Below are 25,467 nucleotides of genomic sequence, written 5' to 3'. Positions count from 1 at the left end.
TTGTTTTGTCAACTAAACTGCATTTTAAAATGTTTCTAAGCAATTGCTAAGTCATACTTAACAATAATATAAAGTTAATGTATTAAAGAATATCAAGCAAAAGGAGATTGCTCTTTTGTATAGAATTTTAAAAAACTATTCAGAAAAAAAACCTATAAAGTTAACATTGTATCAGTCTAATAATCAAACATTTCCTATTCATTCTGTCAAATACATAGAATAATGCAGTAAAATTGTGAGGTCTGAAATATTTCAAGTTTTATAGAATTACAGAATAACTCCTAGATTATTTTATAATATGGTGAAATTTTACAATAGGAATAAATACTATTCTAGACAATGAAGTATTCAAACTATAACTTTCTTATATCGATTCAATTTTTTTATATTCAATTACTTTCTATTCAATTACTCAGGTTTGCTCTTTGTATCAAAGGGGAAGGGACAGGCAAGCTCAATTGTAATAGAATAATTTTTGAAGCAAGAAAGCCAGTATTTTCAGATGCTTTTGACTACAACTTGTATTTCAAAACATTTATAAAGTATTGTAACCCTAATTTTTTATGTCATCTAATACATCTGAATTAGTGGAATCCGAGCCAAACATATTTTTACTTTATGTGAATTTTGATTGCAAAATGATAAATATTTTCTAATATTTGAAAAAACTGGCATTCTGTTAATTCTTTTCACTATCTTTTTTTCTGCTGGGTTTGTTAGAGAATCAAATGCTTACAAATGCTATTAAGAAAGGCACAAAACATCTTAAAGTGACTATGAAGATTTTTTAGTGTGACCTATTCCTATTTAATTACTATTTGGAGAGGTAGGGTGAGGGTGCTGTCCGATAGTATGTCAGTGGGCCAATATTGCAACCTACAAATTTCTACTTTGTATAAGATCTTTTAAAAATGTTTTGAAAATATACGAACATATATTAAGGTTGTGTAGGGTTTAATGGGGTAAGGCAGGTTAACTGCCATCATCACATACAATTCTCTGGTTCTTTTTCAGCAACTCCTGAAACCCCACTCCCTTCCCCACCGCAAGGCTCTGGACAAGAACACTACAAAATAGCTGCAAACCAAGCTTCGGTTATTTCTCATCAGCCTCTCTCCAAACAAAAGCAATTATGAAAATATGTTTACTTTTGAACGGCACTGCATAAATGTGAAAAGCTGTTGGTCTCAAAATATCTCAGGATAGTACTTCTGACAAACTCTTAGCCAGGGCTTCGTCATGGTGCTGTTATAAGATGGTATCCTATTTTATTGTTTATATGTCCATTTTGTTTGTTGTTGCTACTGTGTAAAACTTTCACATCAACTAATGTATGTCTGAGTTTGAATATGTTTATAGAGTATATTTTTTCCAACTGCCCCTGCCTTGTGCCTCGACCAGTTGAATCTTATGTACTGCTGTCATTTGTTTTCTTAATATTAATTTAAATCTATACATAATTGTTTTATGTTGATATGATGCAGAACACATCTTTTGTTCTTTTTTGACTGAGAATAGTAGATGAGAAATCTGAGGTTAATATAAAATGAACTAAGTTTTTTATAAATTATAAACTTGCAGATTAGGAAAATAAAGCAGTTGCTGTAGAATAGGGTGCATTTCTTTGAAGAAGAATCACTTACGGGCATTCTGTGGCAAAGTAGCATCACTTTGGTCCACTGTTAAATATTCCTATCTTAAGTTTAGAAAATTATAAAAACCCATGCCAAGGATGACTGGATATTCTTTGAAATCTGTGTTTGAGGATGTATGTTAAGATAAAACATGTTGTTAGTGTCATCAGTTAGGATACAGGCTAAACTGTAACATAAAAACCCCTAAAACAGTGGCTCAACCAAGACAGACATTTATTTCTTTCTCCTGAAACAATCTAAAAGTAGTCATCCATGGATTAGAAATTAGCACACCTCGTTCCCAGGGCAGCCAAGAGAGTCATCTTTAGGTAGAAAGCCTCTGTCAGCTAAAGCCATTCTACTCCAATAGAGCCAGTCCTTGGGACAAATTAGCCATCTACCACAAATGTGCCTTATTTAGTCCTCACAGCAACCCTGTATGAGAGGTATTATTATCTCTCTTTTATAAACAAAGAAACCTTCAGCCTAAGGGTTTAAGGAATATAACCAAAGTTCATAAATCTACACAGGAAGAGAGCCACATTTAAACCCAGGTCTGGTTGACTGTAATGAGGATAAATCCTTGATATGAAATGAAAAATGCGAGCTTCTTCCCGTGTGACTTTTAAATAGATGCAGCTGAGTGATGATTGAATACTATCCATCATGTTGCCTATGGTGTCTATTCACATGTAAGCAATGAGTGCAAAATTGTTGCAGCTTAAATAAGAAAACACTTTTGTACTTGTAGCAGGCATCTTCCTCTAAAAACATTAAAGAAAATAAAAAGTTAATCAGATAGATTTTGATGAAAACAGAAAACAAATTCAGATAACTAACTTAGCAGATTTTCAAAAATCCAGCAGCCCAAGGATGTACCAAATGTCTAATTCTAGACTGAGGAGTGCATTGGAGCCCTAAACTATTTGACACCATCCAAAGCTGGAGCTTATTTTAAAGCAGTTAGTGATGGGCTACCTCATGAATCAATGACTCGTCTCTGGTTGAAGAGAAGGAAAACTGGGAAAACTGGTTGAGTAATTATCAATAATATTTTTTAAAAAGTATCCAAAGCTGCAAGAGATTGAATCAAAATATTTTTTCAGAACTTTTCAAAATTGCTAAGATTATGATTTCATAACTCCCACATAACCCTACAAATAAAAAGGTTTTGTTAATGTTAATTAACTTATTGGCTCTTAAAGTGAAATTGAACTCTTGGAATAGAAAAATGATTACTTAAAAACTATCATGATTTAATAGAATCAATAAAATTCCTTCAAGAGCTAGTACCCTTGTGAAACTGTAAAATATATCGTTGTGTGAAGGGGAGTTTTTTAACTCTTATTTTTTGAAAATTTGCTGTAGTGTCTATTTCATGAATAAGAATGTTTTTGATTTTTATAAATACAAATATCTTTTGTAGGTTTTTGTTTACTTTCTTGGGGTTTTTTCTTAGACGATATTAAAAAATACTCTCTTAGTCCATTTGGGCTGCTATAACAAAATACCATAAACTTGACAGCTTATAAACAGAAATTTATTTCTTACAATTCTCAAGGCCGGGAAGTCCAATATCAAGATGTCAGCAGATTTGTTTTCTGGTCCATAGTTAGTGCCTTTTTGCTGTGTCCTGAAATGTGGAAGGGGCAAGGCAGCTTTTGGGGGCCTCTTTTACAAAGGCATTAATTCTCATGACCTAGTTATCTCCCAGTGTTGTAGCACTGGGGACTAGGTTTCAACATATAAATTTGGGGGGACACAAACATTCAAACCATAGCAAATGCCTTAAAAATGTAAAACATAAAATTCATTTTTGTTAACCCTCCAACTTAGCCACATATATTTACTAAACAGCTATGTCTTAGAAATTATTACTAATGATTTTGCTTTAATAACTATGGTCAGGGAATTTGTAATATAATAGTTTTATATACTGAACTGCCAAAAATGCTGAATAAAGAGGAACTGATGTTTTCAGCATGTTTTCAAAATATTGGTAAGGAAAGTTATTGCTTTTATATGGTATATGACTTTTTTCAGATAATAGAAATGAATAATTTATTGTGAAATAATTCATTTTATAAATGTAAAATTATTTTTATAAATTTCATTGTTGAAAATCAAAAATTAGTAGATTTTTTAAATGTTAAATTATAGTGAGATTAAAATATGTCTAAACTGTGATGCCATGTTGTTTCACTGAACTTTCTAAATAAAAGCTGAGAAAAAAATAACAATTGGGGTGCTTTATTAGTGTTCTAAAATGATTTCATAATTTTAGAGATACTGATAACATCTTTTATATAGTCATTTACTTAAATTTATGGACTGCCTGTTAACACTTGCCTTTAGAGGCCAGAGCAAAATTAATTAGCACATCTTCATATAATCATAGAATTGGGCACTGACTGGAGGGATAATCCTCACATTTATACTTTACTTACATAGTTTTTCTTGCTTTTTAGTGTTGTCACAATAACTTAAATATATCCCCTAAGCTGGTTTAAACATGGTATGAGTATCCTTTGGCATATAAATTTGTAACCTAGATGTTTCAATTGCTGGTATCCTCTGTTCATATTTAAAGCTTCTATGTAAAATTTCTTAAGATATAAGGCCCAGTAAATCTTATTTTTATTGAATTCTATGAATACAATTTATTTTAGGTACTTAAGGTAATATGTGTAGATCACTTAAAGAAAGAAATTACATTTCAGGTTTATAATGAAAACCTGTAGCTCTCCCTCCTGCTACTCCCTCTGCCGCAAGTTCTACTCTGCAGCAACGACATCCAAATCCTACAGCTGTTTTCTCCACCATTTGAAAACATATTTAAATCATACTTTAGCCTTTGTTTTAGTTTTTCTGTGTGTTTTTTTTTTGTCTTAGACATTATCTGTTGTCTTCCTACTATGAAAGAAGCACATTTTTTAGCACATTTACCTCTATACAGGTAACTAACACCACATTTTCCCAATTCCTTAATGAGTCAATATTTTTATTTACATTAGTAGTTATCATTTAAGTAATTTGAAATCATGTTTTAAAATATAAAACAGGCACTTTTTATATCTCAGTGGAAAGTGGAAGAGATATACCCTAATTTTATAGAGAAAGTGAGAAGAGGAAGTCCTTGCTCTGGAATCACAGGAGGAATGTATCTTAGAATTAAAAAAAACACACATAGACAGTATTAGTAATATGGTTTATTGTGACACGGTAATTGACAGCAATTAGACATCCATTTTACCTTGCCTATTTGAGCTGATGGTTTCTTTTTCTTCTTTTTTTCCTTTCTTTTCTTTTTTCTTTCTTTCTTTCTTTTTTTTTTTTTTTTTTTTGAGACGGTCTGACTGTCTCCCTGCTTAGAGTGCAGTGGTGTCATCATAGCTCACTGCAACCTCAAACTCATGGGCTCAAGTGATCTTCCTGCCTCAGCCTCCTGAGTAGCTGGGACTACAGGCATGTGCCAAAATGCCCAGCTAATTTTTCTATTTTTTTAATAGAGAAGGGGTCTCACTCTTGTTCAGACTGGGCTTGATCTCCCGAGCTCAAGCAATCCTCCCTCTTTAGCCTCCCTGAATGCTAGGATTGCAGGCAGGAGCCACTGCACCCAGGGAGCTGATGGTTTTAATAAATTTCCCTTCCTTCTTCCAAACTCTCACTAAACCCAGAGAAAGATCTTTTAAAAATAAGTAAAATCTACACATGTACTAAAACTTTGATTTTTACATTTTTTTTCTTCAGAATATAGGGCAGATAACATCAGAGTGCGGAAAATACAGACAAGCCTGTGATTAAGCACAAGCAAATGGTGCTGCTGGAAAAGTAATATGAAATTCCTCAAGTAGAGCCCCCAAAACTTCAACGTTGTAACACAAGAGGCTAAGAGCATGGGTAAGCAGGGGAGAGTTAACGGTCAAAACAAAGACAAGGATACGGCAGTGACCCAATATAGAGAACTCATAGTGAGATTCACTTGGTTTTCCTTGAGGAAGACAGGCTAAGTGAAAGGGGGTGGGCAGGGCCAAACAATTTCCAAATTTGGAGAGTTGCATTCAGTTACAGAAGGGACACAGAGCTTCTAACTTCAGAACACCATAGCAATCACGTGGAGAAGAGACCCAAGCCAAAGTGAACTTCCTTCCTACACTTTGTCCTCCCCTGGAGAGTCTTCCTTACTGGCCACAGATAATCAGAATTGTGAGATGATGGTGGGCATATCTAAGTAGTAGGCAGTACTTTGGGTGGAAATGATGCTGTCGGACAGGATGAATGACAAGGGTCATTGTGCCAACCTACCCAGACATGGAAACTGCAAATAAATGCTGAACGAATAAGTAAACTTTCCTACCATGACCGCCTTTCAAAGTCAGCTAGTGCCATATTTTTTACAGCCCATTTGATCCCTTATCTGGAAAAGTAATTCTTTAGAAAATACAAAGTTTGCTGTATGAGACAAAAAACAGTAGGCACTCAGAGGGTAGCTGGAGTCATGTGGGAGGGAAGAAGAAAGAAGAAATTGTATACTAAAACTAATTTTACACAGGGTATAAATAATAGGTGCAACTATACATCCTAATTTCTTCTTGATGTTTCATAAGAAATTATAATTTAAAAATAATTTCTAGGTGATCATTAGTGGAGAAAAATATAAAATTCTATAAAAGAATAGGAAAAATTGAGCAGTCCAGTGAAAAAGTTGTCTTTAATAAAAAGATCAAGAACTCATAAACAAAAAATAATAATATGGGAGATATAAGACTAATTTTAGAAATGTCACTATGTTTTACAGGCCAAAAAAATGTCACCTAGTGACTTTTTTAGATCAGATCAGAATACAAAATTCATCTATGTTTTGTTACAGTACATGATGCTTCATAAAGTGATCCAATAAGAGAAATAGGGATCTGATTGCATTTTTCTGCATGTGATATCCAGTTTTACCAGTGCCATTTATTGAAGAGACTGTTCTTTCTTCCCCAGTGTGTGTTCTTAGTGCCTTTGTGGTAAATCAGTTGGCTGTAAATTCACGGATTTAGTTCTGGGTTCTCTATTCTGTTTCATTGGTCTATGAAAACACTACATTTAAATCTTAGGGACAAAGTCAAAAGAATACACATAAGAATGTTCATAACTTCAAAAGTCTTAAACAAGAATGAAAATAAATATGTTGGAATGAGCAGTCTTTTAAAAGTTTAGTTATTCTAGTGGGCATGTAGTGTTATATCATTTGGGCTTTTATTTAATTCCCCTGATGACTAATAATGCTGAATGTTGAATAATGTTAAATGTTTTCATGAGCTGATTGACATTAGTAAATATTTTTTGTCAAGTTTCTACTTAAATACTTTACCCAGTTTCAAAATTGGAATGTTTGTCTTTTTTTTGTTAGTGACTTGTATGAATTGTTTACACAGTCTTCCTTTGTCAGATAAGTGAATTAAAAATATTTCCTCACATTCTATGCAGAAGATAAAAATGTTGATCTCATAGAGGTAAAGAGTAGAACAGAGATTACTAGAGGCTGAGAAGGATGAGGGAAGGAGGATAGGGAGAGATTTGCTAAAGGACACAAAATTGCAGACAGATGGAGGAGTAAGTTCTAGTGTTTTATAGCACTGAAAGAGACTATAGTTAACAATAATATATAATATACTTTCAAATAGCAAAAAGAAATAGTATTGAATGTTCTCAGTACAAACACATGATAAATGTTTGAAACAATTGACATGCTAATTACCCTGATCTGATCACTATACATTGTATGTATTCAAACATCACTATGTACCCCATGAATATGAGCAATTATTATGTGTCTATTAAAAAACTGAAAACTAAAAATGAAATTTTCTCCCAGGCTATGGCTTGCTTGTCTTTTCATTTTCTTAACGATGTCTTTCAAAGAGCAAAGACATATATTGATGAAGTCCAATATATCCCTTTTGTCTTTTATGGTTCTTGTCTTTTATTCCCCATTCTTGGTGAGGACAGGAAAAGAATGGAGCTATCACATTGCTGTTGTGTATATAAAATGCTTTGAAAAGAATCTGGTAGTTTTTTATAAGGGTTAAATATACAATTACCATATGAACCAGAAAAAGCACTTGTAAACATTTGTCCAAATGCAGGATATCACATAAAGACCTGTGCAAAAATTTTATTCATAATAGCTGAAAAATACAAACAACCCACCCAAATGCCTAACAGGTAGCTGTCAGTGACTAAACAAATTGATTAAATTAATTCAGTAATTAAATGAACTACTGATTCACACTACAAAATGGATGAATAGCAAAAACATGATGAACAAAAGAAGCCAGATATGAGTATATAGTATAATTCCATTTACATGAAATCCTAAAAAATACAAAACTAGTCTAAAGCAGTGGTCCCCAACCTTTTTGGCACCAGGGACTGGTTTTATGGGAGACAATTTTTCAATGGACAGGGGCGGAGATGGTTTTGGAATGATTCAGGTGCATTACATTTATTGTGCAGTCAGACCTGTGGGCAAATGATAATCTGTATTTGCAGCTGCTCCCCAGTACTAGCATCACCGCCTCATCTCCACCTCAGATCATCAGGCATTAGATTCTCATAAGCAGCTTGCAACCTAGATCCCTCGTATGCGCAGTTTATAGTAGTGTTCGCACTCCCGCTAGAATCTATTGCCACAGCTGATCTGACAGGAGGCAGAGCTTATGTGGTGATGCCACTGATGGGGAGCAGCTATAAATACAGATGAAGCTTCACTGTTTACCAGCTGCTCACCTTGCTGTGTGGCCCAGTTCCTAATAGGCCACTGACAGGCACCAGGCCACTGCCTGGTGGTTGGGGACCACAAGGCTTTAGTGATAGAAAAATCAATTATTGCTTGGGATAGAATCTGACTTCAAGGGGACAAGAGGGAATGTTTGGGGTCATAGAAATATTTTACATCTTGATTTTGGTGTGATTACATGGTTGTATGTATTGTAAAGACTCTATTTATAAATGGTGATATTTTACTGTATATAAATTATATCTCAATAATTTTCACATAAACATAAACTAATAATTAAAGAAACTATAAAAAGAAGAAATTAACCCAAATAAAGCAGTACAAATATATAAACGGGAAAACAAAAACAAATATATTTAGGAAATAGAAAAACGTATATTTGTAATAATTTCAGTTATTAGTACTCTGAAATGAAAAATAAACTGGATGAAATATTTGATTAAACTCAAGAAAAATGGAAGCAGCACAAAAAATTACAGGCTAATAACTCATGAATACAAACGTCAAATATCTAAGCAAAATATTATAAGTTAAATTCAGTGCTATGTCAAAAGGATAATATAACATACACATCTGGACTTTATTCCAGAAATGCAAGATTGATTTCACATTTAAAATCAATTAGTGTAATCTGTCACATTAATAGAAGGATCAATGTCATATGATTTTCTCAATATAGATGCAGAAAAAAATTTGATAGAAGCACCTAATCTTGATAAAATATAACATCAATAAAAAAGATAATTCTCAGCAAACTAGAAATAGAAGAAAACTTCCTCCAATTCTACAAATTGACATCATACTTACTGGTGTGGTATTAAACATTTTTCCTCTTAAGTCAGGAGACAAAAATACGCTCCACTTCTAATAATACTGTACTGGGAGTTCTAGCCAATGCTATAAGGCAGGAAAAAAATATCAAAGGTATACATACTGAAAATAATTAATGAATATTGTTAATTTTTACAGATTTAACAATTTTATACATACAAATATTTTGAATCTATAAACAATGTATTAGAATTCATAAGTGAATTTAACAAGAGCACTGTATACAAGGCCAACATATGTAGTGAATATTGTGATGGACTGAAGGACTCAAGAACTCATTTCTTTAGCTGCTAGAAGTACTTACAGATGAAGGTCCTCATTAGCCTTCTGGGAATGGCCCTTGACTATAAAAAGATTACTTATATAAGGTCAAACTCTCTTCACATGGGCATCTTGCATCTAATGATACAAGACTATACAGGACTGGCTTTGTTACCTCAAGTTGAGATAATTTTTATAGTGGCATCTTTTTGCTGCGGTGCTCGGTAGTGAAGGAATTATTACTCGAAACACATAGTGTTTAGAGAGAAGGGAAGAGACCAAAGTCTGAAGGAGAAAATGACCTCCGCAGCTAAGTTCCTTCCTGTATTTATTTCCAAGGATATGTGCAAAAGGTCAGGGCCATTTGCTAATTTCTTTAACAACATCCATACAGGTCAGCTGTTTTCAGCTGACCTTTGCACACAGCAAACAAGCAGCTTCGGGCAGGCATTTTCGCCTGTCCCTTCACTCACCCTGCTCACATTCTTTCCATCCATCATCCATCCTTTCTTCTAGGCCCAGCTCCCACAAATTTTGACAAGCCATCTAGCTTTAGGTTCTCCTGTGGAGTTGGCTGAATTCTTTGTTAAGAATGCAGTGCAACCCAGTATCTCCCTTAATCTGGTCCTACATCCTTCCGTTTCCCCTACATGTGTTGATCTCAAGATCACTCCTTGATAAACGTCCTGCATGCTAATCTCAATCTCATAGTCTGCTTCCCAGGGAATCCAACCTGCTATCTTGTAGAAGGAGTGTTTCAAGAAAGAAGATACTTTATGGGATTCTGAAACAGGATTACCCAAACAGCCAGCTCCCATGGGAAACCTGTTGCTGGTAATAGGTGAAGAATGGATATCCCCTGGCATAAAGAAGAAGAGAAATTATTTAAATTTCCACCTATTGTGAACTGTAATTGTATACAGGTGGAAGAAAATGTACCAGTGGGTGCAACAAACCAAGTACTAAGCAAAATAAGGGAAATGATAATTGTAAGAACAAGGAAATTAGACAGCTATTTCTGGGGGCAACTAATGCTTAGAGAGAGATAATGAAATGCTCCTACTTCCCATTCAAGATAAGAAATTAAAAGAATGTCACAATCTGGGTGTGTGGGAGGGAGAAAATATTATGATCCCTTAAAGATCTATAGAATGTGAGTAGTAGTATTTCTTATATCTCCATTTGATTTATCAAAATGGACCCTAAAAAGGCAGACAGATTCTGAAGAATGATTCTAGACTCCCACAAACTTGAACCAAATAGCAGCTCCAGTTGTATGGATTAACATGACTGCAGGTATGAAGTATGTGGCTCGTGATTAATGAATGTCTTCTTTTCCATTCTTATGAGACAGAAGGATCAGAAACAGTTTACTTTCATTGGAAACAGACAGCAGTATACATTTACAGCCTTGATCCAAGGCTATTGTTGACTCCCCTACCTTTTGCTGTAATCTAGTTTGAAGATACCTAGATGATCATTTTGACATGTTACAGAACATCATATTGTTTCCTATTCAGTCAGAAGCTGTTGACTTAAAAGAAATGGCCTCTTGAAAGTACATCTGAAGAACCAGACCTGGATCTCTTACCACAACTCAGAAAAACTCTGAAGAGCCACAAGGTTTCACATCTCACTGTAGGATGAATTGACCCCTTCATTGACTTTATATCACAGCTTAACTTCTTCCTTTACCAAAGTTTGCCTCCATTTTCCCTTTTGGTTGTGGATCATTAGAGTATTTCCTTATAAATGTCCTAGATACTAATCTCAGAGTCTTATTCCTAGGGAAACCAACCTGAAACAACATATAAAATTCATTTATATTTATATACTATCAACAGACAATTACAAAATAAATTAACCACAGTATAGCTTATAATATCATCAAAAATCAAATTTATAAAATAATTGAATAGAAAATATTTATACTGAAGCACTAAAAATTATGAAATAATTATTATCTAATTCATTTCCAGGTAAATTAGTCCATCAAAGACTGCTGGATTGGGAGAAAAGGGAGATATTAAAAACTGTGTATGAGATTAAACTACAGATGTTTAGAAATAGCAAATAAAATGTAAAGGCTGGTGATATCTGAGTTTTGGTTATGAAAAGATAGTGTAGATAAAGACTTCATAGTGGAAGAGTTCCAGGAGACAAATGTCTAGCTTTACCCTTTCCATAGGCTATTTCTTCGAGTGATGTTTTCTTTTCTTTGATCTCCTGGCTTGTTCCTAATTGTCTTCAAAGATTCAGTTAGCATATTATTCCCACCCCTTCAGGAAATATTTTCCAACATTTTTCAGGTAAAATTAAGGAATTCCCTCATGTGTTTCCCCATTTGTTATATATCCTTCAATTTATAGCATTTATTTCAATATTTTAATTGTTGTTCATTGTCAATAACAGTGAATACCAGAAGAGCAGGGACTATGTTGGCTATATTTTGGGATTTCCAAGATTCAACAGAATTCTCAACAATTCTGAGGTGATTAATAGTGATTCTTAAATTAGACAAAAGATTAGTCACAACTATTAATTATTTTTTCTTAGTAAAAAATTTAGGAAAGAAATGTGCTGAAGAAAAAATAATACATATACTTATTCAATTCAGAAAATTATAACTATTGTAATGAGACAATCCATTTGTCATTAGCTTTTGAAAATGAAAATAAAAATAGTAAAAAGTGATTCAACTTTTTATTTATTTATTTTTTTTTTATTTCAGCTCATCATGGGGGTACATAAGTTTAGGTCATATACATTGTCCATGTCCTGCCCATCCCCCCGAGTCAGAGTCCCAAGCGCATCCGTTCTCATTCTCCAGACAGTGCACCTGGCACTCATCATGTAGTCATACCTCCATCCCCTCCCCCCCCACCTCCCCGGGTCTGCACCTTCAAGCATGACCATTCCCCAGAGGGTGTGCAACGCACTCGTCATGTAGGCATACATCCATCCTCTCCCCCCACCCCCCATCCCAGTCTGATATCCAATTGCTATCCTTCCCTGATGTACATTTAGGTGATGATCAGGGAAACCAGTTTTCTGGTGAGTACATGTGATGCTTGTTTTTCCATTCTTTGGATACTTCACTTAGTATAATGGGTTCCAGCTCTCTCCAGGAGAACCAAAGAGATGTCGTATCATCGTTATTTCTTATAGCTGAGTAGTACTCCATGGTATACATATACCACAGTTTACTAATCCATTCGTGGATTGATGGGCACTTGGGTTGTTTCCACATCTTTGCGATTGTGAATTGTGCTGCTATAAACATTCGGGTACAGGTGTCTTTGTTAAAGAATGACTTTTGTTCTTCTGGGTATATGCTCAATAACGGGATTGCTGGATCAAATGGTAGGTCTACTTGAATCTGTTTAAGGTATCTCCATATTGCTTTCCATAGGGGTTGCACTAGTTTGCATTCCCACCAGCAGTGTATGAGTGTTCCTGTCTCTCCGCATCCACGCCAACATGTGTTGTTTTGGGATTTTTTGATAAAGGCCATTCTCACCAGAGTTAAGTGGTATCTCATTGTGGTTTTGATTTGCATTTCCCTGATGATTAGGGATGTTGAGCATTTTTTGATACGTTTTTTGGCCATTCTTATGTCTTCTTTTGAAAAATTTCTATTCATGTCCTCTGCCCATTTTTTGATAGGATTGTTTGATTTTTTCTTGCTGATTTTCCTGAGTTCTAAATAGATTATTGTTATCAGTCTTTTATCTGATGTGTAGTATGCGAAAATTTTTTCCCATTCTGTAGGCTGTCTGTTTATTTTCATGACTGTTTCTTTGGCTGTGCAGAAGCTTTTTAATTTAATCAGGTCCCATTCATTTATTTTTGTTGTTGCTGCGATTGCCTTAGGGGTTTTCTTCATAAATTCTTTGCCTAGACCAATGTCTGTAAGAGTCTTTCCTACATTTTCTTCTAGAATTCTAATCGTTTCCCATTTAAGGTTTAAATCTGTTATCCACTGTGATTTGATTTTTGTGAGAGGTGAAATCTGTGGGTCCTGTTTCAGTCTTCCACATGTGGCTATCCAGTTTTCCCAGCACCATTTACTGAATAGGGACTGTTGTCCCCAGAGTATGTTTTTGTCTATTTTGTCAAAGATTAGATGGTTATATGAGGACGGTTTTATATTTGGGTTTTCTGTTCTGTTCCACTGGTCTGTGTCCCTGCGCTTGTGCCAATACCAAGCAGTTTTAAGAACCACAGCTTTGTAGTATAGTTTGAAATCAATACCTCCCATTTTGTTTTTATTGCTTAAGATTGCTTTTGCTATACAGGGTCTTCTCTGATTCCATACAAAGTGTATAATTATTTTTTCTAAATCTGTGAAAAATGATGTTGGTAATTTAATAGGAATTGCATTGAATCTATAGATTACTTTGGGTAGTATAGACATTTTAACGATGTTAATTCTTCCAATCCATGAGCATGGTATGGATTTCCACTTATTTACATGTTCTGCAATTTCCTTCCTTAGCGTTTCATAGTTCTCTTTATAGAGGTCCTTTACCTCCTTAGTTAAATATATTCCTAGATATGTTATTTTCTTGGTTGCTATTTTGAAAGGTATTGAGTCCTTAATTTGGTTCTCCGGTTGAATGGTATTGGCATATATGAATGCCTCTGATTTGTGTGTATTGACTTTGTAACCTGAGACATTACTGAATTCGTTAATTAATTCCAGGAGTCTCTTGGTTGAGTCCTTGGGGTTTTCCAGATACAACATCATGTCATCAGCGAAGAGTGAGTGTTTGATCTCTTCTGTCCCTATTTGGACACCTTTGATTCTGCTCTCTTGTCTGATAGCTCTCGCAAGGACTTCCAATACTATGTTGAAAAGTAATGGGGACAGTGGGCAGCCTGGTCTGGTTCCAGTTCTGAGTGGGAATGCTTTCAATTTTTCCCCGTTCAGTATGATGTTGGCTGTGGGTTTGTCATATATGGCTTGTATTATTTTTAGGTAGGTCCCATTTATGCCTATGTTGTTAAGTGTTTTTATCATAAAAGGGTGTTGAATTTTGTCAAATGCTTTTTCTGCATCTATTGAGAGGATCATATGGTCTTTATTTTTGCTTCTATTTACGTGGTTAATTACATTTATAGATTTTCATATGTTGAACCACCCCTGCATCTCTGGGATGAAGCCTACTTGGTCGTGATGAATTATTTTTTTAATCAGCACTTGGATACGATTTGCTAGGATTTTATTGAGAATTTTAGCATCTACATTCATGAGAGAAATTGGTCTGCAGTTTTCTTTTTTTGTTGCATCCTTTCCTGGTTTTGGTATCAATGTTATATTGGCTTGGTAGAATGTGTTGGGGAGAATTCCATCCTTCTCAATATTGAAGAATAGTTTATGTAGGGTGGGCACCAGTTCATCTTTGTATGTATGGTAAAATTCAGGTGTGAACCCATCTGGACCAGGGCTTTTCTTTTTGGGAAGGTTTTTTATTGCTGTTTCAATTTCAGTTCTTGATATTGGTCTATTCAGGAATTCTATTTCTTCCTGATTGAGCTTGGGAAGGCTGTGTATTTCTAAAAATTTGTCCATTTCCTCCTCATTTTCCAATTTGTGTGCATAAAGATTTTTGTAATATTCATAGATAATGTCATGTATCTCTGTGGCTTCGGTTGTGATTTCTCCTTTCATGTTCCTGATGGAAGTTATTAAAGATTTTTCTTTTCTGCTATTGGTTAGTCTAGCCAGTGGTGTGTCTATTTTATTTATCTTTTCAAAGAACCAACTTTTTGTTTTATTAATTTCCCTTATAGTATTTTTGTTGTCTTTTTCATTTAATTCTGATTTGATCTTAATAATTTCTCGCCTTCTGCTGGGTTTGGGGTCAGTCTGTTCTTCTTTCTCCAGCTCTTTGAGTCTATTCATTAAGTTGTCTATTTGTAAGTTGTCTGTCTTTTTGAAATAGTCATTTATGGAAATGAATTTTCCTCTCAGGACTGCTTTAGCTGCATCCCATAGATTTTGATAAGTTGTGTCACCTTTGTCATTAATTCAAAGAATGTTTTGATTTCTGACTTAATTTCTTGCTTTACAAAATTGTTATTCAGAGGAAGGTTGTTTAGCTTCCATGACTTTGAGTAGGAATGAGAGTTCCTGTTAGGGTTCATTATTACTTTTATTCCATTGTGATCTGAGAAGATGCAGGGTATGATTTCTATTTTTTTAATTTTTTTAAGACTTGCTTTATGACCTAGGATATGGTCAATCTTAGAGAATGTCCCGTGAGCTGATGAGAAGAATGTATATTCAGTGGATTTCAGGTAGAATGTCCTGTAGATGTCAGTCAGGCCCATTTGTTCTAGCATTCTGTTTAAGTCTACTATGTCTTTGCTTATTTTCTGCTTGGAGGATCTGTTCTGTGCTGTTAGTGGGGTGTTAAAGTCTCCAACTATTAAAGTGTTGTTGTCTATCATTTGGTTTAGATCGAGTAGGATTTGCTTTATGAATCTGGGTGTGCCTAGATTGGGTGCATATATATTAAGTATGGTTATGTCTTCTTGTTGAATTGTGCCTTTCACCAGTATGTAGTAACCGTCTTTGTCTTTTATTACTTTTGTTGGTTTAAAGACTAAGTTATTGGAAATTAAAACTGCCACACCAGCTTTCTTTTGGCTACCATTTGCTTGAAATATCAAGTTCCATCCTTTTATTTTCAGTCTAAATGCATCTTTGCTGGTTAAGTGAGTTTCCTGAAGGCAGCAGATACTTGGTTTGTGTTTTTTTATCCATTGGCCCAGTCTATGTCTCTTGAGTGGGGAATTCAGGCCATTGACATTTAGTGAGAGAACTGATAATGGGGACAGATTTCTGTTTATCTTATTGGGTAGAACTTCTTTGCTATGTTTTCTCTCTTGAGCCATTGTGGTGGCTAGAATTTGATCTTTAGCTCTTGGGTGGTTTTACATTCGTGGGTCTTTGTTGTGATGATCCGTGTGTAACTCTCTTTTGAGTACTTCTTGGAGGGGTGGTGTTGTCTGGGTGAATTCCCTCAGTCCTTGTTTATCTGAGAATGTCTTAATTTCTCCTTCATATAGAAAGCTTAGCTTAGCTGGGTACAAGATTCTAGGCTGGGCATTATTCTGTTTCAGAAGAGTGAGAATGGGGCCCCAACTTCTTCTTGCTTGTAAAGTTTCAGTTGAGAAATCTGGCGTAATTCTAATGGGTCTCCCTTTGTATGTTACTTATTTCTTTCTCCTTACAGCTCGAAGAAGGGTCTCTTTAGTGGATATTTTGGTCAGTCTGACAACTACGTGGCGTGGTGTTTTCCTATTTGCTATGAATCTACCAGGAGGGGTTCTTTGAGCTTCTTGAACCTGTATATCTAAAATTTTAGCAAGGCCTGGGAAATTTTCTTGTATTCTGTCTTCAAATAGTTTATCCAGCCCTTGCTTATTATCTTCTTCACCTTCAGGGATGCCTATAACTCTCACGTTAGGTTTCTTCACATAATCCCACATTTCTTGAAGACTCTGATCTTTTTTCTTATTTCTTTGCTCTATCTCTGTGACTGTCTTATTTAATTGGAAAGAGTTATCTTCGATCTCTGAGATTCTGTCTTCTATTTGATCTACCCTGTTCTTGAGACTTTCCACTGTGTTTTGTAGCTCCCTGAATAAATCCCTCATTTCTAGGAGTTCAGTTTGGTTTTTCTTCAATATTTCTATTTCTTTAGTGAATTTTTCTTCCAAATCCTGGAATTTTTTTGCGGTTTCTTTGCGTTGGATATCAATTTTTTCTTGTATATCATTCAGCTTATTTATAACCCAAGACTGAAATTCTGGTAACATGTTGGTATTCTGAAACTGGCTTGTGCCAATTGGAGGAGAGTTGGTATTTCTCTTTGGGGGCAAGGTTTCCATTTGGTTTTTTTGTGCTCCCCATATTTTTCCGCTGAGCCCTTCCCATCTGGCTCTATCGTTAGATCTTTTCTCACAGCTTTAGTCTAGTTAACAGCACATCTTGTACTCTGTTCTTAGGCTGTGAAACAGTCTAGGTATGTTGCTTCCTTTATCTAGACGGGGAGACTGTTGTGTGTTGTTTAGAGTTTTTTTTCTATCTCAGTTGGGGGACTGCTTCTGATGGGTCCACCCCCAGAGGGTTGGCTTGACCTAAGACCAGTTTGGCAAGTTAAATCACTGTGTTGTGGACTTTCAGTTAGTAGGCAGGATTCACACGATTTGCAAGCAGAAAGCCTCTTCTCCCTCTCTTTTTCTTTTTTTTTTTTCCCCCTGACTTTTGGTTCTTCCTCTGGATGTGTGGTTTCTGTCTCTTTCTGCAGGAAAGACACTGGCTAGGTGGAGGAGGCGGTGCCCTCACTCACTCTGTGCCCCAGCTGCTGCAGCTCCCACGGGCAAAGGTCTACACTGTCCCAGTGTTCCCAAGGTCCGGGCTCCACACTCTTGCGTCTGCGGAAGCACTCAGTGTTCACACCTGGGAAGGGGACCTGGAGAGGGTCTATGGATCAGGGGATGGAGCCTCCTGGGGAGCCGCCTGGCACCCTATGGCTCTGCAGCAATTAGACCTTGGCCCGCACAATTGCTGCTGCCCACCCGCGAATCACTGGTACTGGGGGGCAATATTCAGGGTTCGATAGGAGTCAGAGCTGGGGGTCTGGAGCACTCAGGAGTATACAGTAGCTCCTGGACTGGAGGGCCACCGGAAAGGAGAAAAGAAAAAGAAAGGAAAAAAGAAAAAAGAAAAAAAAAAGAGAGAAACAATATGAATAACAAGAAGAAGAAAGAGAAGACAAGAAAGAAAAGAGAAAGAAAGAAAGAAAGAGAGAGATTAAAAAAAAAAAAATCCCGCTTTAATATTTCACGCTCGTGGCCCCTCGCCTCGGTGCAGGTCCGCGTCTGTCCCTTTAAGAGACCAGGCACCAGCACCGCGGAGACCCGCCAGAGTCCAAGGTCCTTTCCGCTTAGCTGTGGGAACCAAGATGGCGACGGCGCGTCCACCGGTAGCAGGCGCCGGGGGAGAGCGTTCAGAGCTCGGCAGGCGCCAGGGCCCACAGCGGCTCCCCGGCCGGAGAGCCACCGTAGGGGAAGAAACGAGCAAAAAAAGTCCCACTATAATATTAGGGGAAGAAAAGAGCAAAAAAGTCCCGCTTTAATATTTCATGCTCGCGGCCCCTTGCCTCGGTGCAGATCCGCGTCTGTCCCTTTAAGAGATAGGGCACCGCGGAAACCCGCCAGAGTCCAAGGTCCTTTCCGCTTAGCTGTGGGAACCAAGATGGCGACGGCGCGTCCGCCGGTCGCAGGCGCCGGGGGAGAGCGTTCAGAGCTCGGCAGGCGCCAGGGCCCACAGCGGCTCCCCGGCCGGAAAGCCGCCGTAGGGGGAGAAAAGAGCAAAAAAAGTCCCGCTTTAATATTTCACACTCGCGGCCCCTCGCCTCGGCGCAGGTCCGAGTCTGTCCCTTTAAGAGATAGGGCACCGGAGACCCGCCCGAGTCCAAGCTCTCTCCCGCCTATGTCACTTGCCCTCAGAGCTCCACGTCTCCCGCGGTGATTCTGCACCAATTTCAGTCAGATCCCTGACCGAGTGGATGTGGGGGTCAGTGGGGAGATCAAGCCTCTTTGCTGTGGGGCTGAACCCGCCCCACTCGTCGGTGAGGCAGGTACGGCCGTCCCGCACTCCGCTGTCTGTTTTCCGTCCCGCACTCTCCAAATTATCTCGGTCTGATGTCCCACTCGCCTCTGTTTTTTCCTGTTCCCTGTGTCCCACGGTGATTCTCCGTGGGTTCACCCCACCGTTCCGTCGCCTTTGCCTCGGCCACCCGCTCCGGCGGCCCCGCTCTCGGGCCGGCCGATTCAACTTTTTAGTAAGTGAAACGTTATTTAATCCCTGTCTACATTATTAATTTATAATTTTTTCTTGTAGATGTTTTTAAAACAGATTTCAACTTATATTCTTTATTTTAAAATATAGGCTTTGTAAAAAGATATTTTGCAAAACAAAATGTATCATATTTTCATATGGCAAATATGGTATCAACATTCCAAGATTTTTTTCCTTATAATAGATTAGGCTTTTTGTGTTCATTTAATCTGCGTTATTATTCACATAAATCTCCTGCTTACATTAGACATTAGGTCACAGGTAGGTTAGTAGATATATTTACAAATTGCTGTTTGTTTTTTTTAGCCGTGGAATAACATGTATATATGTATGTATGTATGTATAGAGTAACATGTAACTAGTAATTTAGAAAAAAATTGTAAAGCCGATTCACCCTAAGATACCAGCAGTAAAAGACAGAAATGAAGTAAGGTTATATTATTAATAATTTTATTTATAAATCATCATTGCTCTGGTACTATATAATAATTCAATCTAAATATAAATGTAGATATAACGAGCAGTTAGCTGCCACATAAATAAGATCAGAAGTGCAAATCAAAATCTGTAGTGGTGTTTGTTTAGAAAACATTGATCTTGGTCTAGAGTTGGACTGCTTTGTCTAAAGAAGGAAATTCAAAAGTGACTCTTCTAGAGGCATCATAAGACACACAACTTGATATTTCAGCAGTATTAATAAAGTATTGTGCTGCTGAATTGGCATAGAATTATTTCAACATTTCTCTACTACTATACAGCAAAGATTCTTCCTATAAAAGATATCCTGGTGAATCTAGAATAAAAATGACATTAAGAGGAATTTTAATATAAGCATATTTAACACTCCACAAGTAATTATTTTGTGCATACCAGGACAAAGAAATGAACTAAGAAGGACGTGGTGTGAAACACAAAGATGAATGACATATATTTTTGTTGTCAAGGAGTTTGAAATCTAGTGAGGAAGACTGAAAAGTTATTCATGTTTATGATAGAGAATGCAAGAAGCATTTGAATACAATTCACTGTGGAGCATTTAGATTCAGCCTAGATTCAAATATGAGCTCTAGGGTGTGATAGCTGTAAAATTATCTGTAAGTTCTTCCTGAGCATTAAGTTACAAAGCGAAAAAATAAAACAAAACAAATAAAATAATGATTATAGTACTAACACCAGTTACACTATTTTTAGGGTAAATTGTGAAAGTTTGAAAAAAGTGTTTATAATGGAATCTTGGAATCAGTAAGCACTGAAAAAAATAAATGTTAGCACTATTATTGAAGGTACAATGAGGCCTGACAGCATAGATAAAGATCAATTGTTTCTAATTATGAATACTGGGGATGTTTAATAGAGGACATAATATTTGAGATGAGCTTGTAAGCAGAATTTGGATATAAACAATATGGGAAAGTATTGCGAGGTATATTTTTGGCTGAGGGAACACAATGATCAAAGATATGGAGAACATGAAATTTGAGGAAAATTATAAATAGGCCATTGCCATCAAATCATGGGGGAGAATATATTTGAAAATAAAACATCAGCTAAGAGGCAAGTTGCAAAATCAAGAGAATGGAGCTGAGATAGTTAGGGATACAGATCACAAATGGGAAGATGATTTCATTTAAGAAAGAATCCAGCAAGATGCTGAAATTAATTTCCAATTTTGAAAATCTGAAAGATGTAGGAATAATTCCTTAAAATTTCTTTTATTATTTCATGGTTAGGATTATCTTTATGACTATATTTGATTAAATTATGGTTTTGAAATCATGATCTAATGCAGATATTAGATATTTGTCTTAAGTGTATTTTAATTTCTACACATCTTTCCACTAGTTCCTTAAATCATATTTTAGAGAAATTTCTCTTTAAAATAACATTTTGAAAAATAATGCAGTTCTTTTCAAGCTATTTATGGTAAATCATCTTAATAATGCTGTCAGGTGAGTTTTACAAGCTTAGATAAATAAACCCATTTTTTTAACCAGTTAAATTCTCAAACTATAGTTTTTGTTTAAAAAGTGATCCATAAACTCAGGTATTGATCATAACTTGAATAGATACAAGGAATCCTCAAACATATTGCATATTTTTTTTTTATATGGAACTCTAATATGACAATGCAATTTTCTTAGTCTGGTTAAGCATTGCGATAGTTACATAAACTACCCAAGGACCTACTGAAGAATAGCTTATAAACATAACTAGAAACATTTTAACTATTGAACTATGAAATGAAAAACAAGTAGCTGTACATTGTGTAGCATAAAGCTTTTTGAACTTATCAATAATAATTTAAAAAGGATATGCAATATCTATTTCTGTGTATTTTTTAATAACATAAGAAATGCCTGGCTGGAAAGGGAATGGTAGAGATGCAATAAAGTAGTCGGTTAATCCTTCTCCAGGAACTGGTGGTGTATCTAAAATGGGTAGCTTGAATGACCTCGAGGTCACAATCCAGGGGTTCAAGTTTAATATGGCAACACTTAAGATCCAGACAGCCTGAGTGACACAATTTGTACTGTTGCTGCTCTATGTGCTGTAAATAATTACACAGGTGCAATTCCAAGAGTGCCGTAAATGAGAATCACTCTAATTCCTATAGGCTGAGAATTTTCTGTTGTTACATACAGAAAGCTCAAAGTGCTCGTCTCACATGGATTTTGAGATCTGGCCAAGTATTCACAGCAATTCACTCTGGGGCCAGAACTGTCTCCTGACTCTGGTAGATTCAGATAAGATCAGATACAGAGAATGGCCTTCCTAGGAAACTACTTGAAAAACAGCAAAATGATTTCCTTAATGTGTGTATTTCAACAGCTAAAAGGTCATGAAATTTTAGTAGCAATAAATATAAAAGGGAAATATTTGCTTAAACTTACATTTTTACTTACAATTCATAAAAGTGAAAATATTTGGTTTGTTTGCAGTGTATTTTCAAAGAGGTAATTGCTTTTTTCTTTATTTAGCACAGCAAGATGCTGTGGCAAACTTACAAAATTGAACTAAGACGTTCAGGTAGAATTAGAATTGGTGTTCTATTAGAAATGTGGATTTGTATGTCACAATTAAACATAAATGGTCATGGCATTCCCCTTTTTAAAGCTCTTTAATGGTTTCCCATTATGCTTAGAGTAAAATGTAAATTCCATAACAAGCCCCACAAAGCCCTATATAACTTCAGTCCCCAACACCCTGGGCTGCGGACTGATACCGGTCTGTGGCCTGTTAGGAAATGGGCCACACAGCAGGAGCTAAGCAGCAGGCTAGAGAGCTAAGCTTCATCTGCATTTACAGGTTGTCCCCATCCCTGGCACCACTGCCTGAGCTCCACCTCCTGTCAGGTTGTCAGAGTGGCAGTCTGCTCTCGGTTCTTGGTGTGCTCTTGGCTCAAGAATGACTAGACACACCAAAGCGTCAGGTTCAGTGGACTGTTATCCTTGTTCTTTGGCTCCTTGCTTGGAAAAATATCCCAAGTGATGGAGTGACAAGCAGGAAGCAGTTTCACATGAGGAGGTTTTTATTACAAAACGAAACGGGTCCATCTCCATGAGTGGAGAGAGACAGACTAACTCACTGACTTATTGATTAACTGACTCTCTCTCTCTCTGGGAATTCTCCAGTTGTTTCCTTTCAGTGCCGTATATCAGGGAAGGGCTTTCGGGAGGTGTGGGCTATTGCCAAATGATTAACAGGTGTTCTCGAGATTGTATCTGCATATTCAAGCTCTTTCTCTAAAAGCCCTACCTGGGGGAGGGGAGGTACCACAATGTAGATTTAAGCTAATAACATAATAATTAGCCTTAGGTGACTATAGGTCACTTTCCAAATCCTGTTATGCATAGGATGAGGAATTCCCGGATTAGTAAAGTGGGCCCTCCTTCTCCAGGTGTAGCAGTTGCTCAGGATGGGATTAAGGGTGGGGCAACACCAAAATGGAGTGCCCACCCTTATCCTTCTTCCCAGGTGGGGCAATTGCTTGAGGCAGCACCAAAGCAGGGCACCTTTATCCCTAGAAGAGCTGGAGATCCTAGCTATTTACCTAACATGATCAGCGGCAGCTTTAAATTCTCATAGGAGCACAAACCCTACTGTAAACTGCGCATGCGAGGGATCTAGGTTGCCGGTTCCTTATGAGAATCTAATGCCTGATGATCTGAGGTGGAGCTCAGGCGCTGATGCTATCTCTGGGGAGAGACTGCAAATATGCATTATCATTAGCAGAGAGGTTTGACTGCACAGAGACCATAATAAATCAATTGCCTGCAGAATCACATCAAAACCCTACCAATGAGTGGCAAGTGACAATGTAATAATAATAGAAATAAAATGCGCAATATATGTAATGCACTTGAGTCATCCTAAAGCCATCCCCCTGCATCTCCTACGCCAGTCTGTGGAAAAATTGTCTTCCATGAAACAGGTCCCTGGTGTCAAAAAGGTTGGGGACCACTGTTGTATACATTCTATCTCTCCGACCTAATCATTTCCATTAGACCCCCCTTCACTCACTGTGCTAGACTCTCATAATGATCATCATCGTTTTGCTCATTATTATTTTTGTTAGTGAACTTAGGGATTTGACCATGCTATTTTCTCTACTCATAATACTGTTCATGTAGTTAACACAAAATATGCACCTGAACAAATTAAAATAAATGAAAATTTTGTAATGTCTGCTCTCAAAAAACTACAGACCAATATCTCTCATAAACATAGACGCAAATATTCTCAAGAAATTATTAGCTACTCAAATCTAATAATATACAAAAAATTATGTATTACAGCCAAGTGGAATTTATCCCAAATATATAGTACTGGTTCAACTTTTGACAATCAATTTATGTAATCCATCACCTCAACAGACTAAAGAAGAAAAAGCACATGATCATATCAGTAGATACAAAAAAGCATTTGGCAAAATACAACACCTATTCATCATTAAAAACCCTAATCAAACTAGGAGAGAAGAAAATTTCTTTCACTTAATAAAGAACATTTACAAAAACTTGCAACTAATCTCATACTTAGTGGCAAATAACTAGAAGCTTCTCTGCTAAGGTCAGAAGAATATCATATTGAAAATTCCAGCTAGTGCAATAACACAAGAAAAGGAAGTTAAAAGTTACAAATGGGTAAGAAAGGAACAAAACTGTTTTTGTTCATGGATGACATGATTATTCATATAGGAAAAGCATATGAAAAGATGCTCCACATCATGTTTCATTAGGGAAAGGGAAAACAAAACAATGAAATTCCACTACACTCCAAGTAGAATGGCCAAAATCGAACACAGTTAAAACACCACATGCTGGTGAGGATGTTGACCAATGACTCTCATTGATTGCTGGTGGGAAATGTCAAATGGTACAGCCACTTTGGAAGACAATTTGGCAGTTCCATACAAAATTAAATACATTTCTACCTTATTATACAATGATGGCACTTCTTGCTATTTACCCAAAATGAATTAAAAACTTATGTCCATACAAAAATGCTGGTGTTAATAGAAGCTTTATTCATAATTCCTAAAACTTGGAAGCAACCAAGATGTCTCTCAGTGTGTGAAGGGATAAATAAACTGTGTTACATTCAGACAGTGGAATATTAATTGGCACTAAAAAGAAATGAGCAATCAAACCATGAAAAGACATGGAAGAACCTTTAATGCATATTACTAAGTGAAAGAAGTCAATCTGAAAAGGCTAAATACTGTATGATTCCAATTATATGGCATTCTGGGAAAGGCAAAACTGTGGAGACAGTAGAAAGATCAGTGGTTGCCAGAGGTTAGGTGGGAGAAAATGATGAACAAGGAGAGTACAGTAGATTTTTAGGGCAGTGAAACTATTCTGTATAATACTATAGTTGTGGATACATGTCACACATTTGTGAAAACCTAGGATGTACCACACCAAGAGTTAACCTTCATCTAAATTATGCACTTTGAATGATAATGATCTATCAAGGAAGGTTCATTGATTGTAACAAATATTATCACTGTGGTGGAGATGTGTATAGCCAGTGAGATAGTGAGTTTATACGGGGAAGGGATATATGGGAACTCT

At 36.4% G+C, this 25,467-nt stretch overlaps 1 protein-coding gene across 1 annotated transcript in view; it reads left to right on the top strand.

Annotated features, from left to right (window-relative positions):
• Positions 1 to 3,669, top strand: part of HNF4G (hepatocyte nuclear factor 4 gamma) — a 59,217-nt gene extending 55,548 nt beyond the window's left edge. The window contains exon 10 of the mRNA XM_045561940.1: positions 1,015 to 3,669. Coding sequence (XP_045417896.1) covers positions 1,015 to 1,136 — 122 coding nt within the window. The 3' untranslated portion in view covers positions 1,137 to 3,669. The remainder of the gene's footprint in view (positions 1 to 1,014) is intronic.
• Positions 3,670 to 25,467: the final 21,798 nt, after the last annotated feature.

The sequence above is a fragment of the Lemur catta genome, chromosome 9, assembly GCF_020740605.2.
Source record: "Lemur catta isolate mLemCat1 chromosome 9, mLemCat1.pri, whole genome shotgun sequence".
NCBI classification, from domain to species: Eukaryota; Metazoa; Chordata; class Mammalia; order Primates; family Lemuridae; genus Lemur; species Lemur catta.
The sequence above is the reverse complement of the archived record's forward strand: the minus strand, read 5'-3'. Positions and strand labels throughout refer to the sequence as shown.